Source organism: Pelodiscus sinensis, chromosome 9 (genome assembly GCF_052426305.1).
Source record: "Pelodiscus sinensis isolate ZL-2025 chromosome 9, ASM5242630v1, whole genome shotgun sequence".
In the NCBI taxonomy this organism is placed as follows: Eukaryota; Metazoa; Chordata; order Testudines; family Trionychidae; genus Pelodiscus; species Pelodiscus sinensis.
This window is the reverse complement of record NC_143060.1, coordinates 39,487,338-39,503,922: the sequence shown is the minus strand read 5'-3', so window position 1 is coordinate 39,503,922 and position 16,585 is coordinate 39,487,338. Positions and strand designations below refer to the sequence as shown.

The 16,585-nt window shown below is 39.9% G+C and overlaps 1 protein-coding gene across 5 annotated transcripts in view; it reads left to right on the top strand.

The window, feature by feature from the left end:
* Window positions 1–16,585, top strand: part of DPYD (dihydropyrimidine dehydrogenase) — a 675,852-nt gene that overhangs the window by 390,471 nt on the left and 268,796 nt on the right. For all 5 annotated transcript variants that reach the window (XM_075936591.2, XM_075936588.2, XM_075936587.2 and 2 more), the window contains 2 exons: window positions 2,613–2,782; window positions 4,461–4,671. In XM_075936591.2, coding sequence (XP_075792706.1) covers window positions 2,613–2,782; window positions 4,461–4,671 — 381 coding nt within the window. The remainder of the gene's footprint in view (window positions 1–2,612; window positions 2,783–4,460; window positions 4,672–16,585) is intronic.

Genomic DNA, 16,585 nt, shown 5'->3' with positions numbered 1-16,585 from the left:
TATATACTATAATTATGCCATTATCACCTACAGAATGGAACAGTTCCATGTGCTCTACGTGGCACTACACCTGAAAATCATTCAGAAACTTCACGTGGTTTGAATGTGGCTGCTTGCTTATTTATCAGTTTCCCACAAACACCGTCTTGTTCAAATGTCTATTGCAGGGGCTTTGTTTCCTGCTTATAAAAGTAAAATTTTATGTTATCCCTTTTTAGTACAAAGTGGAAGTGTCGCAGAAAGAAAAAAATGATCTCTTCTCTATTCCATCCCTCATCTGTTTAATAGATTACTTTTGTCCATTTTCTCAAGCTGGAAATAAATTTAGAATAAAAAATGTGGGGAATAGGAGGAAGGAAATCACTGAGAAAGAGTTGATTACAATAGATGTGATGAAGAACTATAAAACCATAAAACATGTATTGATACATAAAAATCAAACCATACAAAACTAAAACTATCACTTTGAAACAGTTATAAAATACAGAGATTTATATTATAAGACACAAAACTGAACTCAGTGGGATGATCTGAATACTTAGTTATTCACACATATATATATATATATATATGTTTGCAAGATCAGGATCCATGTGCATTAAAAAACCATCTCTCATTGAGGAAGTATATTGTATTTTCTAGATGATAAATAAATGTTATTAGATTTAGTCCAAAAAGGTTAAGTTTAAACTTTGAGGAAACAGACCAATTTTTCAGTTTCTCAGATCACTCTAAAATATTTTCATCCATACTGCCTAGATATTTGGTATCCTACATTAATAAATGTATTTCTTTTACAACATTACTTTTTCTAGTGTCTGCCCAAGGGTCTAAGATCTTCATGCTATTTAAAACACAAAATTCAAAAATAATATTTAGTCATCCAACAAAATATTTTTTCTTAGTTCCAAGATAATTCTCCAGTGATTAGATTCACCCACAAATAAATATACATATTAGTTATCCCCATTTGAAACACTCCACCAAAACTATTACTCAATTTTCAGCTCCATTGCTTATGAATTTATATTCCCACAAATTGGTTCCAAGAAATAGCCTTCCATATTAAAAACAAATGTGTGTGAAATATAAATATCTACATATGCATTTCCCACCAATGTTTAGACATGTGAACATTCCTATTAACTTTTAGGCCCCAATCCTGCAAGTTATTGTGGTGGGCAGTTCTTTGCACCCTTTTGCAGGACTCAGGTCTTATCTCTGAGAGAAACCAAGATCTGATGGGACTAAAGTTCTTTCTTGCTCATTTAAAATAGTATTTTTAGGCATGTTGGAATTGTGTCATAGACATTCCTTGCACTGTCATCTCCCATATTCTGCTTGTTTTTTCATAAAATAAAGGAGTTCATTTTCCATTGCTGTCAATCTACCACCTTTCATTGGACTGAATTCACTTGGGAGATAAATTATTCTAGACAGAAACAGACGTAGTAAAGTAATCAGATCCCCTTGTCATAGACACATGGGAAAATGACCAGGCCTTGCAGCGTATGGTATGTCTTTTTAAGTGGGAAGGGGTTTGGAGATTAGGATATCTTTGTTTTTCTTTTGTGAATTTAAATTTTTAAAATTATTTTCTTTAAAGAAATTTATATTTGTGCTTCTGCACCCTTCCTGTGAAAATTCACAACTTGTATAGCACTAAGTTAAGAGATACAGAACACTGATTATATGGTCAACACAAATACTTCAGAGTGAAACTGTCATTGACTCATTGAGATTATAGATTTATATTATTTCTGGTATAATGTTAAAAATTACCGTAATTTCTCTAATCAGCAGTTAATTACATTTAAGCTGATGCTAAAGTACAATCCAGAATATCAAGCACATGCACTGCATTTCAGTTTCACTTAAGAATCTCTTACAACTGACTTATCAAGTAAAGTCCCCTGCATAATGAATACTCAGATGGTCTGTCTTCTCTCTCTTTCATTTTTTGCAAATAAAGTCTCCAGAAAACCAGTACAGAATAAGTTCAGAACAAGGTCCCTAGAAATTATTGCAAGATTAATAATTTTACTTCCACATGTCCGGCTGCAATATCAAATATTTTATGGTAACTATGCCATAACCAGGATATATTCAGAGTCTTTTTTATAAAAATTACTTAGTTCATATGGCTAAGAAATTAATATTATTAAATTATCCAATAGGGCAATAAACAAATCAAAAGATGTTAGAAATATACAGAATGTCACTCTTTATAAACTATAAAAATGGTTTTTACTTAAGAGAATAATGAATCTGATGAAATTAGTCAAAAGTTTAATTTTTGAGTTGATGACCTCAAATTGATTGAATCCAGTATAATAGAGCCTACATTCTTAAAAAATGTATTGTACTTTATAATCCTCCATGATGGGCAGGCACTGCTGCTAAGGGTACTGACTATGAAATTACATATATGAGCATATCTTAAAAGTGGGAATATAACTGTCTTTCAATGAAGCAGAATAATTTGATAGTGACACTCCATGCTTGGAAACTGGAAGATGCAATTTTACACTGCTTTGAGTGCAAGTATCTTTTTCAGTTGTCATGCAGAAATGGTTCTCACTTGAAAATGGGGTTTTCTTTTCATCATCCAGGAATGTGTGCCTGTCACTCTCCATTGCCATTGATACAGGGAACTGTGATTGTACTTGGAGCAGGAGACACTGCTTTTGATTGTGCAACATCTGCTTTACGCTGTGGAGCTCGCCGTGTATTTGTGGTCTTCAGAAAGGGATTCACTAATATCAGGGCTGTTCCTGAGGAGGTAAAACTGATCAGAACATTTTTTATAGTAGTAACAATATTGATTTTATTAGATGGAACATTGATTATCATTATTATTTATACAGGGCCCAAATTGTTCAAGGCACGTAAAACTGTGTTATGTAAGGCTTAATTCATCAAAATAAAATTGAAATGTTTCAATGTTTGCTCAATATCTGAGGCTCAATTTATGTTGTCCCTGTGTCAGTTTATGCCCTTAGTTAGGCTTGTGCAATTCTCTGTGAAGTCAGTGAAAGTTTCACTTGTGTATATAACGGTAAATTTGTGTCCTTAGTTTATAAAGTATAAAATATGAAGAAACATTTAAACTCACATATGCCCTCCAGATAACAAATTATGAGATGTACCAGAATCACTACAGCCTTTGTAGTATTACTGATGACTCTTCAGGAATCTCTGATTTTCCAAGGAATGTGCATTTCTGGGACATGCTTTAAAGAATTTAAGTGATCCAGAAAAGTGCTAGGAACTAGACACGTAAAAAGGTTAATTATAATTATTTATGTGTCGAATACCTATCAAAGGCTGGTGAGTGATGGCATTCTGCATATCTTTTTATGGTTTATTTGATTCTGATTAACATTTTTTATTATGAAACCTTTTTCATTCTAATTTAACTGTTAGATTTTGCTGGTTTTATTTGGCACATACTTTGGATTATTGTATAAGCTGTACTAATGAGACATGTAATGCACCTCAGTCATGTAATTTATGTGAAAATAGTTCTGTATTTTAAAGAGTGTGTACATCTTTGGAGACCTGGTAGTTACACAAAGGAGGTGAAGGGACATAATAAGCAATATAATTTCTCAATGTGCATAATTTGCTTCTGTTTTCTTTGCCATAAAGCAAACATGCAAGATGGAGAGGGAGATATTTTTAAAAAGCTTATTCAAATAGATTCATATCCTGATCGGTTTTTCACTTCATCAGTATTCAGACTACCATGATCTCTGTGTGTGCATGTGCAAATCTTTATATTTCATTTAAGGTTGTCATTCATAAAATCTGTAATTATACCTATTAACTAAATCACACTACAAATTAGAAATTAATAAAGTAAAAATTGCCCCTAACCAAGCATAGCCCTTATTCAGGTTTCAAACATTACTAGATGTTGTAGAATGTAACTGAGATGGAAGAGATTATTTGTCATATAATCATGTAGGGCCAAATGCTGCCTGGAGAATTGCAAATATAGTACGGTATTTACGAAAGGAGAAAAAGAACCTGATTCCAGAAACTATAGACTTGTTTATTGCTTCAATTATATGGTAGGTATTAGAACAAAGTTTGAAAGAATAATTAAAGAAAGAAGTAAATGTCAATTGGGATAAAATACAGTAAGGTTTTACAAAAGGTCAATCATGCCCAAAGCAACTTGACCTCTTGCTTTGATGATCAATTTTCTAGACAAAACAAATGCATTAGATCTAAACTACCCGAATTTCAGAGGATAAAATATGAAACATTAATGCTTGTCTTCATTGGTGGTTATGTTGATTGACTCAATATCACTGGAGACTTTTGAGTAAACATCAAGAATAGACTGTAGTCCTACATAGCAATCTTTTTTTGATAAATATGGAATGTGTACAAACATCATGAATCAAAGCCTCTCTGTGAAAACAATAATCTTTGCATAACTTTTTACACAGGTGGAACTTGCAAAAGAAGAAAAGTGTGAATTTTTGCCTTTCCTCTCACCTCGTAAGGTTGTAGTGAAAGGTAAAAAAATTGTTGCTGTGGAATTTGTTCGAACTGAACAAGTTGAAGCTGGAAACTGGATTGAAGATGAGGATCAGGTTGTCCGTTTGAAGGCAGATGTGGTGATCAGTGCCTTTGGTTCAGTTTTAGGTGATCTTAAAGGTAATACTCAGCTGTAATATGCTATGTAACAGCCTATTATTATTTTAGTACTGTTACTATTCACAGTTTTGGAATTTTGGCATTCCTCTTCTAAATGTTGACCTTAAATACGACAGGATAAAGGGGCTGTGGGAGAGTGGAATTGAGCTCTTAGCTCTCAGTGTTCAACAGCGAGAAGTAATTTGGGCTGGGTGCCTCAGTTTCTGGTTGCCCAAGTTGAGACATTTTAAAGAGACTCAGTTTTTAAAAAGTGTTGAGTACCTGCCTGGTGATGATTTGTCCCTTTTATTGTATCTCAAGCTGAGTATTCAGAATAACTAATCATTTGATGACACCTTTGTGCATAAGTTATGGAGAAGTTCTTCAATGTGTGGGAATATTACTGTGCAATATAGTCCCAAAATTATAACCAAGTAAAAGAGATCAAGCCAAAATCCAGGCTTTAGTGTTTGTAAACCACGAGGTGTTTGCAGATCATCAACCTTTCCAAGTGCAGTTAATTTTGGAAAAGTGATCCTTTGGTGAATGACATTGCAGCATTCCATATTAAAGCTTAATCAAAAATGGTTCTTAGCCATTGCAACTCCACCCATTTTATCCCCAACATCTCACAGAATTAGGTACTTATTCCATATATGTAACTTCCTTTTTAAATTAATTCAGTCTACAAGTGAAAATTTAAAATACACTAGGTGCAATAATTGCAAATTCAAGTAGTTGCCTGAAAATCAAGTTGTGTTGCGACTGCTTCATATATCACTGAAAAAGGGGAACTGTGGAAGCAGAACGTAAATGGACAATTCTGTTCTTAATGAAAGAAGAAATTAATACAGCTTGCTTGGGCACAGCTACAAAGGATCTACAATCTTCATCTTGATATTAGCAAACTAAGCAAATATAACTCTAAAAATATATAGTCGAGATGGCTTGTCCTTAAACTTAAGATCCAAACTCTTCTCACAAGTCAGATGTAGATGCAAATGTTGCAGTGCATACCCATCTGTACTTGAAATATATTTGCACTAGTATGATGGCACTTTCTCTTTATCCGACTGTAATCATTCCTTAAGAACTAAGGGCTGCTTTGATGAGCTGGATGGATGAAGGTCCTTTGTATTGCTCAGAGTCAGCAGGGATTCAGACTCTCACACAAGCATTCCTCATGGACTAGAGGCTGAAAAAGCAGGAGCTGAAAACTGATGGGAGAAGCTTGGCTTTTCTTTGAACAGATTGAAGTGATCCTAAGTTCCCTAAAGCATTGTACATCAAAGGTGTATTAAATATCAAAGCCAGTTGTCTCAGAAGAGGAGAAATGGATAACAATTAATTGAGCCTCAACTGGGAGATGTTCACAAAAGTGATCTAGATCTTGGGTGTCCAAAAGATGGACCTGAATACCTCCTCCAAGAATATTAATGCCAAGAAATTACTCCATGGCATGTCATCCTAGAATTTTGAGCATGAATGCCCTAATGAAGGAATGGACCTGACTCCTCCTATCTACTCCTTCCCATTTACTACTTTAAAGTGCTTCAGGCGATAATGCTGGTAAAAATGTGGAAATCCTACTGGCATCATATTAGCAACAGAGATTTTGGTTCTCCCAAACCATGCAAAATACAGCTCAAAATCTCATAACATAAGAACTAGGAGACACCAAATGAAATTAATAGGTAGCAGGTTTAAAACAAACAACGGGAAGATTTTTTCACACAGCACACAATCAACCTGTGGAACTCCTTGCCAGAAGATGTTATGAGGACCAGAATTTTAACAGGGTTCAAAGAAGAATTAGAAAAATTCATTGCAGTTAAGTCCATCAATGACTATTAGCCAGGAGGGGTACGAATGGTGTCTCTAGCTTCTGTTTGTAAGAGACTGGAAATGGATGACTAGAGAGGGATCAAGTAATGATTACCTGTTCAGTTCACTCCCTCTGAGATATCTGGCATTGTACACTGTTGGGAAGATAGGGTACTGGGCTAGATGGACCTTTGGTCTGACTCAGTATGGCCCTTCTTATGTTATTATTTTCTTAACATGTCTAAGATTTCTGAACTTCTCAGTCACAACAAGTAGTAAATCCAAAGCAATTAAAGCTGAGCCTACCAATATATGTTGTTGTCTTGAAGCCATATATAAGGACATTTTTACCTCTGCTTTTTCTTGAGAAAAGAAATAAGGACATGATTTTGAGTTTTCTGGAACAAATGGTGAAATAAGAAGAATTTACTGACCTTCACAAGGAAAACAAAAATTAAATAATGAAGAGGAGCTATAAGAACATTTTAAGAATTTCAGAAAGTTGCTGACGGGTCAAAAGAGCTGTCTATAACACAAATTAGATATCCAGTACTTCCCATTTTATAATAGTGATACTAAGGAACAGTATTTACCATTTTTAATCCAACATGTTATCACAGAGCGATTTTAGGTTTTGAAACAAAGAAAGGGGGACAAAGCCATTCTTTTGAGGAATCTATAAATGTAATTTCCTGGTGTTCACTTACTGTGTACATAACCAATGATTTGATCATTTAATTCGAGATGTGCTGTTATCTATAAGGAAATTGCATCCACAGTACTCAGTGATGCTCATTCTGTGCCTCCTGTTGTGCAGTTATCTAATGGTCTAAGAAGTAAATAAGAAGCACATAGGAGACTGAAGACTCTTTGCACAGGAACAATCTTTCCAGTTGTGGATATGTTGTCATAAAAATAATTTAGTATCTTTGTTGCTTGTGGTCTAGCAATCAATCTCATCAAGGAGGTACAAAGATAAGATCTGAATTTTCAAAGGAGTCATGAGCCACTATTTTGCTGGTGTTAGTTTTAATGAGAGGATGTTTTCAAAAACCTATTTCAATCCCTCACCAATCTTTGCTATTAGAAGTTTTTTGAAAAGGTTTTCACAAATCAAACATATGGATTATCAGTGATAAATTCTGTTCATTCTTCAGGCTACAACTTGCTTTTCTCTACTTGTCTTTAAGTATGTCCATATGCAGTCTTGCTACAGCTTTAACTTGATGAGCTGATTGGGCCTATATAACATACCTCCGTTTCACTTGATATGTCTAAGGGTACGTCTAGACTACAGGCTTTTGTCGACAGAAGTTTTGTCGACAGATACTGTCGACAAAACTTCTGTCGACAAAGAGCATCTAGACTACATTCAGTTCTGTCAACAAAGCAAGCTGCTTTGTCGACATGGCAGTGTAGACACAAAGGACAGTTTAGAAGCAATAATGCCTTCTGTCGATGTTATTCCTCGTAAAGGCGTTATTCCTCGTAAAATGAGGTTTACCAGCGTCGACAAAACTGCTGAGTTCTGTCGATGTTATGTCGACAGAACTCAGCGGTGGTGTAGACGCAGGTTTAGTTTTGTCGACAAAAGTCCACTTTTGTCGACAAAACCCTGTAGTCTGGACACACCCTATGGGTATAGCAAGATGAATACAGAAATTTGTCTCACATAGTGGAACAGTTAAAGAGTAAAAACTATGAAAATAATTTACTATTTTGTGGGTTTGTCATTTTCAGTTGCTTATACCTCTTCATTAACTGGAAGTCTCAAAGCAAATCATATGCACTCAGGCTCATTGAGAACTTAAATCCTTGGCACATCGCAAGTTTAAAAATAAATGAAAACAGGATTTAAGCTCTGATTCAGAAAGTCATTCTCTCAAGAAAGGATTGAAACACATGCTTAAAGTTTAGCTCACTGAGATATAAGCATTTGGTTATCAGCCACACTGAACAGGAATGGAAGTTAGGATGGAAAGGCTCTGTCAGTCTATTATTGTCATCATGATGTTTCTTGCTCTTGCAGAGTAATTAGTAATTTTATATCTTACTTTACTCGTGCTCATAAGGAGGCAGTTGCTGTTTTTAAGTTTTATGTTTAAAATGCAATTCGATTACATTTTCAAGCATTCTGATATGTGCTTTATTATCCCTTTGGGAATCAGAGAAATATATTTTTAATTTTTTTTTCACAAAATCTTAGGAGAACTGCAAAGTCCACAGTATGCCTGGGAAGCTGTTGACTGAGGCTATGTCTACACTACCAGGTTATTTTGAAATAAGTTATTTCAAAATAATAACTCCTGAAATAACGATTTTGAAAAAAACATATTCCTCTTCACAAAGGGTGTTTCTATATAGCAAAGTTGTTTCAGAATAACAGCCACTATTCCGAAATAATGCTGCAAGTGTCTACACTGCAACTGCATTATTTCAAAATAATGGGCGGCTTATTCCAATATCTGTAAACCTCATTCTGCAAAGAATAATGCATCTTCTGAAATAGTTATTTAGAAACCGGGGCAGTGTAGACGGGGCAGCTGCAGCTATTTCAAAATAGGGGGTCTCCAGCCCTTCCCAATATGCCCTGCTGGCCATTTTGTCCACATTCAGCCAAACTCTATATCCCTCCCTTCCCCTGGAGCCCTTAAAGCTACAGCCTCAGCAAAAAGGGCTTGTAACTAACAGGAGGCCCTGATAGCCCAGAGCCACCCTGCAACTGCCACTGCCTCAGTTTTCCCCCAAGATGAGCCAGTCTGCTGCTTCCACCCAGGCTTCTACTGCTCCCAGGGAGCAGTCATATGGCTCCCAAGCACTTACCAGGGGCCGAAAGAGGCGTGCACCTTCCTGGTCTGGTGCAGAGATCCTGGGCCTTATTGAGGCATGGGACAATGAGATCAACCCCCAGGATCTCTTCATCAGATGCAGGAATGAGGACATCTATGGCCGGATGGCTAAGAGCCTAGCCAACAAGGGGCACATCCACACACAGGAGCAGGTGTGGCTTAAGGTTAAGGAGCTCCACCAAGCATATGCTGGGGCCAGGGAAGGCAACTCCCACTTTGGGGTAAAACCCCATACCTGCCCTTATTTCAAAGACCATGACTGTTTCCCGGGGGGGGCAGGACATTCCCTTCACACCCCTCTCCCCACTCCCAGTTGTGGCCTCCAGGCTCCAGATACGCGTCGTCCTCTTCACCGGGGACAGAGAGGAGGAGGAGGAAGTGGAGGAAGAGGAGGAGCCGGACAAGGCCAGCACCAGCACCCTCCTGACCGTGGAGCCAGTACCCATCCCTGTGGATGTGTCCCAGGAGTTGTCCGAGGCCAGGGAAGGAACATCATGTGAGTGCCATCACGTTCCCTTCACACAGGGCGTGGGAGGGGGAAGGTGTCAGCAGCGAGGGGTAGCTGTCTCCTCCTTGCTCAGACCTTGTGATCTGGGAATCGTGCAGCAGTCTGTGCATGTGGAAACATGTGTCATGCTGCTCCTGGCCACACAGCCCCAGAAGGCTGCCACAGAGGACCTTTGTGCTATTGGCCACAGGGTGTCTGCAGAGGCCTGCCACACTTGTGACCTGGGGTGGCAAACCCTCCCTCCACAAGCAACCTCTAAAAGGAGGCTGGGGACACACACACACTCAACAGTCTTACACATGGCACGTGGGCATACTGCCACTCTCAGAGCATTACCCACTCCCAGGGACATCTGGGCCTCTGTAGATATGGGCTCAATGGCCAGAGCACACATGGCCTTGCACCAAGCACGTTGTCTTCGACTGAGCTGAGAACTGTCGTTCTCGGCTCACAGATGAGGGCAAGACTTCAGGCACAGTGTCCCCTGGGAAGACTGACCAGCTCTCTTTATTCTCCACAGCTGGTCCAGCTGTGAGAAGGAGGTGGTGGACACCACCCAGGACAGCCTCCTTGAACCCAAGGGACCCGCAGGGGCCAGAGACCCATGGACGATTTCCAGAGGGAGCACCTCATGGCACTCTGATCCCTTGAGCAGCCCATCGACTGCAGGCTCCAGGAAGGCATCCAGCTGTGGTGGGACATCTGTTGGGAGCTGCCAGAGCAGGGCCGCTTTGTGTGTGCATCCGTGCACTCCCTCATTGCCTGCTTGATGCCAGCTCCTGCTTCTGCTCCAATTCCTGCTGTTGCAGTAGCTTCTCCTCCCGCTCCTTCTCCCACTCCCCCTCCTGTGCCTCCAGCTTCTCCCCCAGCACCCTCCCCTCCCCCTGGATGGCTTGGCCCTATATCCATGGTGGTGGGATCACCAGAGCAAGGCACCACTCCCAGCCCCAGCCCTGAGCCTCTTCTCACCCCTCCTTCCCCCTTCCAGCTCCCTTCTTCCCCTCCATTGTTCTCATTCTCTCTCATCTCCTCCCCTCTCCCAGGTTCTTTCCCCAGTCTCTCCCCAGTTACTTTGACTACAAATAAAAAGAAACAGGGATATTATTTTTCCAAAACAAAATTTTTGTTTATTGTGTTAGCAAGGAAGGGGAGATGGAAAGGGTTGTTGGAGAAAGGGCAGGGTGGGGGGATGCACAGGCCCCTAGGGGAGTGGTCTAGGGGAGAGTGTCACTGGGCCCCGGGGAGAAAGTCTCTCTCAGGGCCTCCCAGATGTGTACGGCCCCCTGATGAGCCTGCCAGATAGCAGCTGTGTATGACTGTTCAAGGCACTGCCCATGCAGTCAGCCTCCACCCCCCTACCCTGGCAGGAATTCCTCCCCCTTCTGCTCACACACATTGTGGAGCAAGCAACACACGGCCACCACGTGAAGGATGTTACAGTCTCCAAGGTCCAGCCAGGTGAGGAGACATCTGAAACGTACCTTCAAACAGCCGAAGGTACACTCCTCGACCATGTGAGCCCTGCTGAGCCTGGAATTGTAGAGTTCCCGAGAGGGGTAGAGGTGACTGGTGTATTGCTTCATGAGCCACGGCAAGAGAGGGTAGACTGCATCCCCCACCAGGCAGATGGGCATGTCCATGTCCCCAACCCTGATGGTGTGGTCAAGGAAAAAAGTTCCAGAGTGCAGCTTCTGGAACATGCTAGAGTTTCTAAAGAAACATGTCTCATGCTCCTTGCCCAACCACCCGACCTAGATGTCGGTAAACTGGTACCGGTGATCTGTGACGCTCTGCAGGAACATTGAAAAGTATCTCTTCCGGTTGATGAAGAGAGGTGCCCCGTGGTCAGGGGCCTGGATGGGGATGTGAGTGCAGTCAATAGCTTCTCCGCCTCCCCAGTTGGGGAAGCCCGTGTCAGCAAACCTGGTGATGATGGCGACCACATCACCGAGGTGGATGACCTTGCGCAGCAGGATAGTCTTGATGGCCCTTATCACCTCCAGAAGGAGACAAACAGAGAATCACAGGGGTGCCAGGGCCCCTGGGAGTTCCTCTACCCATCTCACTTCCCCCACTTACCAGAAGTAACCCCCCACATACTCAACTCCCAGGCAAGGCTTTGTGAGGGTGGGACGGAAAAAACATCCCGGGAAAGGGACTTGCACCACCACCCTTCACCCCCTCTTTCTCCAGGGAACCCCATTCCTGCAGTCCACCCTGGAACAATAGCTCAATAATGCCATACTTGTATGAGCACGGCCCCAACGGTCGATCTCCCCATGCCAAACTGGTTCCTGATGGATCAGCAGCTGTCTGACATAGTGAGCTTCAAAAGGGTGATGGTGACACACTTCTGGAGGGGATTGACGGTTCTCATGTGACTGTCCCATTGCTTGAGGGTAGGGGTGAGCCACTCACAGAGGATCAGAAATGTGTCCTTTCTCATCCTGAAATTCTGGAGGCATTTCTGGTCTCCCCACTGCTCCATGACAATACAGTCCCACCAGTCTGCACTGGTGTCCAGGGAGGTGGGCAGGCTCCAGCTGCATAAGCCCACTCTCAGAGGGCTGATGCATGAGTTGCAGCACAAGCTGCAGTAGCCAAAGACTGCTCATAGGCAGCTCTAGCTCCATGTCTGGCAAGCTGAGATGTCCATAAGGGCTACCACAGCAGGCAGAAAAAAGGCTTTTCTGCCCCTTGAGGACATAGGCAAAGAGAAAAAGCCTTTAACACTGCTATTCCTTTAAGCAAGAACATCAAGCAGCCATACAAAGTAACTTCTGACCTGATGCCCTGCCTGAAGTGGTTCCAGGTGGCCTTAAATGTGAGTTAGCATCCAGTCAGTGTGGACACTCTATTTCAAAATAGCAAACCACTATTTTGATGAGCATTTTGTGTGTAGATGCGTTATTTTGAAATGAGCTATTTCAGAAGATTTCTTCCAGAATAGCTTATTTCGAAATTAATCTGCAGTGTAGACATAGACACAGACGTTATTATTTCAAAATAACAAGCCCATTATTTTGAAATAACAAGCTTGGTAGTGTGGATGTTTGCTTTGTTATTTTGAAAGAAGGGGAGAGATCTCAAAATAACTCTCCAGTGTAAACATGCCCTGAGAGAGTTGGATAGTTAACAGTTACCTTATAAAACTCTACACCAGTTAAAAATCAAGTTGCTGTTTATACTAAATACTTGAAGAGCATTTGATGTTTTCCTGCTTGTTTATTTTGGTGAAAGGAAGCTTTTTTTGTGGGCACAGTCTGCATTACTACTGAGCAGCACACCGAGCAAGAAAACAATTTTATAATTGGGCCTAAATAAAATAAATAGCCTCAGGGGAGCCTTTGCATTTTCAATGACTGTCCCTGCTTTCCTGTTTTGCCATTTTGGGGCCTAAAACATGTCCGTGAGTTACAGGAGTATCCTTTGGGGCCATTCAAAATTTCTGATTACATAGTAAATAACAAAATCCCTTTTATTAAATATTGTTTAGAAAACTTGATTTAAAAATGCCAGTACTTAATACATTGCATTAGTAGATTGAAAGTTCATTAACCCATGACAAATAAAACAGAAAGGTGAGAATAATATGACAGTTTCTTCACAATAATGAAAGGAATTAAAAAAAAAACTCTTAACAGTTTCTGGTGCTGCGTATAGTTTCTGCATGCTACTAAATATTAGATCAATTGATTTGAAGGCCCAGACCATACACAACTTTTTTTTTCTTGGAACAATAGAGATTTGCATCAATAGGGGGCTGCAAATTTTCCCTGTGTTTCTGAAGTGGTGGTTTCTGAAGTAGTAGTTCCATGAAAAAAAAAAAGAAAACTTGTGACGAGAAAACAGTACTTTAGCCACAAATGCAGTACAGAGCTAATGCAAGAGACCTTATTGACAATGCTGGTTTCATTCAGAATTCTGTTTACTAGGCGGGAGTAGAAAGGAGCTACTCATTCCAAGCAGTTGAATGCAATTTGTTGGTAAGAAATGTATGTTCTTTAACATCTTTAATTTTTTTAAATGCTCCAAAAATATAAATATTAATTAAGAAAAGCAAATATAGTATTTATAGCTAAAATATTTTTATAATTAGCTATCAAAATCTTGAGTAGTGTATTTGCTGGAATTGTGTAAGTTGGCACAATGATGTGAATTAACAGATAATCATAACTTTCAGTTATCTTGCTTTTAATATTTATTTTTGTGTAGTCATGTTTCAGAACTTCAGTAGACTAAGCACAATGAGTCAAAATAACGTCTGGCACCACTGTCTTCAATGGTATAAATTTGCCCCAAATAATTTATTCAGTGGATTTGTATTTGCCCTACATGTTCATTGCTTTTCTTTCCAGTGGAACCATGATGGGGAGAGGAGGGGGCAGCATGATAATATGGAGAATTTACATGCAGATAATGCCTCCTGCATTTTTTGGGATTCTTTAAAAGTGGGTAGGACAGAGAGCAGTTACTAAAATATTATGAGTCCAGTATAGCATCATTAAAGTTCACCATTGACAAATCCTATAAAACACAAAAAGTGACAAATACAACATGTGATATAACAGCAATATTAGAACATTTGCTCACAAAGTGGTTTAAGAGATCCCCATATTTGCAATTTTACAGTTTCTAAATGATTGATATTGTCAGGCCTTTGTCCTGTTTCCTCACTAATGTTTACCAGACAGACAGTAGTATATTTCATGGCAGAAAAGTTTCCCACTTTTGGAGTGTATTTTTTTAATAAGTCCGTGCTCAGGAAAGATGTAAGATTTACAGTCTTGGAGAATAAAGCACCCAGTCCACTGAAAAGTCTACCATGGGCAGAGAAAAACTGTAATTTACAAAGGGTTCAAATCCCAGTCCCATTTAAATCAGTAGCTCAGCTGTTGATATTGTTTGTTTAATAGCAATTTGTACACTTGTTCAACTGCTAAACATCTGCAGTGGTGGAGGGACAATAGCAGAATTACTGCCACTAATTTTACAGCCAGGCTTCCACTGGAGCCTTGCTAGGGTTGCCTGGTGTCCGGTTTTGAACCGGACAGTCCAGTATTTGAGCGTTCTGTTCGGGAAACAAATTGAGAAATTATAAATGAGAAAATATAAATGTCCGGTATTTTCTAAATAAGATGTAATGTAGATTGTGATGTAATGTCAAGTGTGTCTAGTATTTTTGTTGAAACCAACTGGCAATCCTAAGCCTTGCTGGTTAGTGTTGTTTAGAAGATGAATCCACGCATTTCCCAGCTAAGATGGTCAACTTCCTGATTGAAGGAAGTTAAACACCTTTGTCCCACCCCCTTCCCTGCTCCTTCCTTGAGGCCCTGTCTCTTTCCCAAGGCTCCTTCCTCAAGACCCCACCCTTACCCACTCCATTCCCCCCTCCCTCCATCACTTACTCTCCCCATCTTTGCTCACTAACTCATTTTCACCGGGCTGGGGCTGGCGATGGACACGCAGGAAGGGAAAGGACTCCCACTTAAAAGGTGGGCTATGTGGTAGGGTCAGGAATGAAGGATTTGTAGTGCTAGAGGGGCATCAAGCTTGGAGGGTGTGGCCAAGGAGTTCAGATTGGGGGAGCTCCAGTCTGGGGCAGAGGGTTTCAGGATGGGGAAGACTCTGGCTGGATGTGCAGGCTCTGGGGTGCAGCCAGGGACGAGGGGCTCCATAAGATGCCCAATCCCAGCATGTGTGAACCTATTCTCACTGACCTTGCCTGCTTTGGGAAGCTGATGCAGGCCAGTACAGCCCACAACTGGCATGGTAGACAGAATGTGCTTGTACCATTGCTTCTGGCTGATTTATTGCTTCTGGAGTCTGCCATTTGGATTGTACTCATGGTGAATCAGGCCCTTTATATGTGTAAGGTAGCTATATGTTTACACATATGATTAAATGAGTTAGTGTGTTTTCAGAGTGTATTGCAGTGCTTGCTGCCCTTTCACAGTAAAAAAGTCTGTAAGATGGATATCAAAAATAACATTAATGAGCTTCTAAAGCCAAAATTACAGGAACTTATGAAAATGGTTAAACCTAAAAACCATTAAACTGTTTACTGAAGCTTCACAGATATACTGCAGCTAATGAGCATTTCTGCTATTTAAATAAGCTCAAATTGAACACACATTACATGGCAACATAATTAGTCATGGCAGTCAAACACACACACACTCACTTTTAAAGCTTTATTTGAGGAATCTTTTCCATTCGATTTGTTTTGTTAATTAAAATATTTTTTCAGTATTCTTTTTTTAATAATATTGTTTTTGCAAGTGGTATAGTTTGCTACTGTCATTCCATTTATGCTTATTTGCACTGTGAATACAGCAAATGTAGAATATACATTTGATGCTTTCCCATTCTGTGTTGTTTGCGATTGTGTCACTTGATGACAATAAAATAATTGATTTATATGCTGTTTATCATCCAGAAGGATCCCTTCAAATTATATTACATATATTTGATCAGAATATGCAGAGGAATGGAACACAGAGGGATAGATTTTAAAGTAAAAAGCCACAACTTTTTTAACTTTAATGGGAGAGGGAAAATCAAATAAAAATAAAAACAGGCATTTAATTTGGGTTAAGCGCAATGTTAAGTGATCTCTGTGCCAAAAAGCTTGGATTGGGCCATGCAACCTGTCACCAAGAATTCAGACCACTTCTGAATCCTGTCACCCTTTCTATGTGAGAGGGAGTGATGTTATTGGTGAAATCTGCTAAGATATAAGGTCTTTATAACA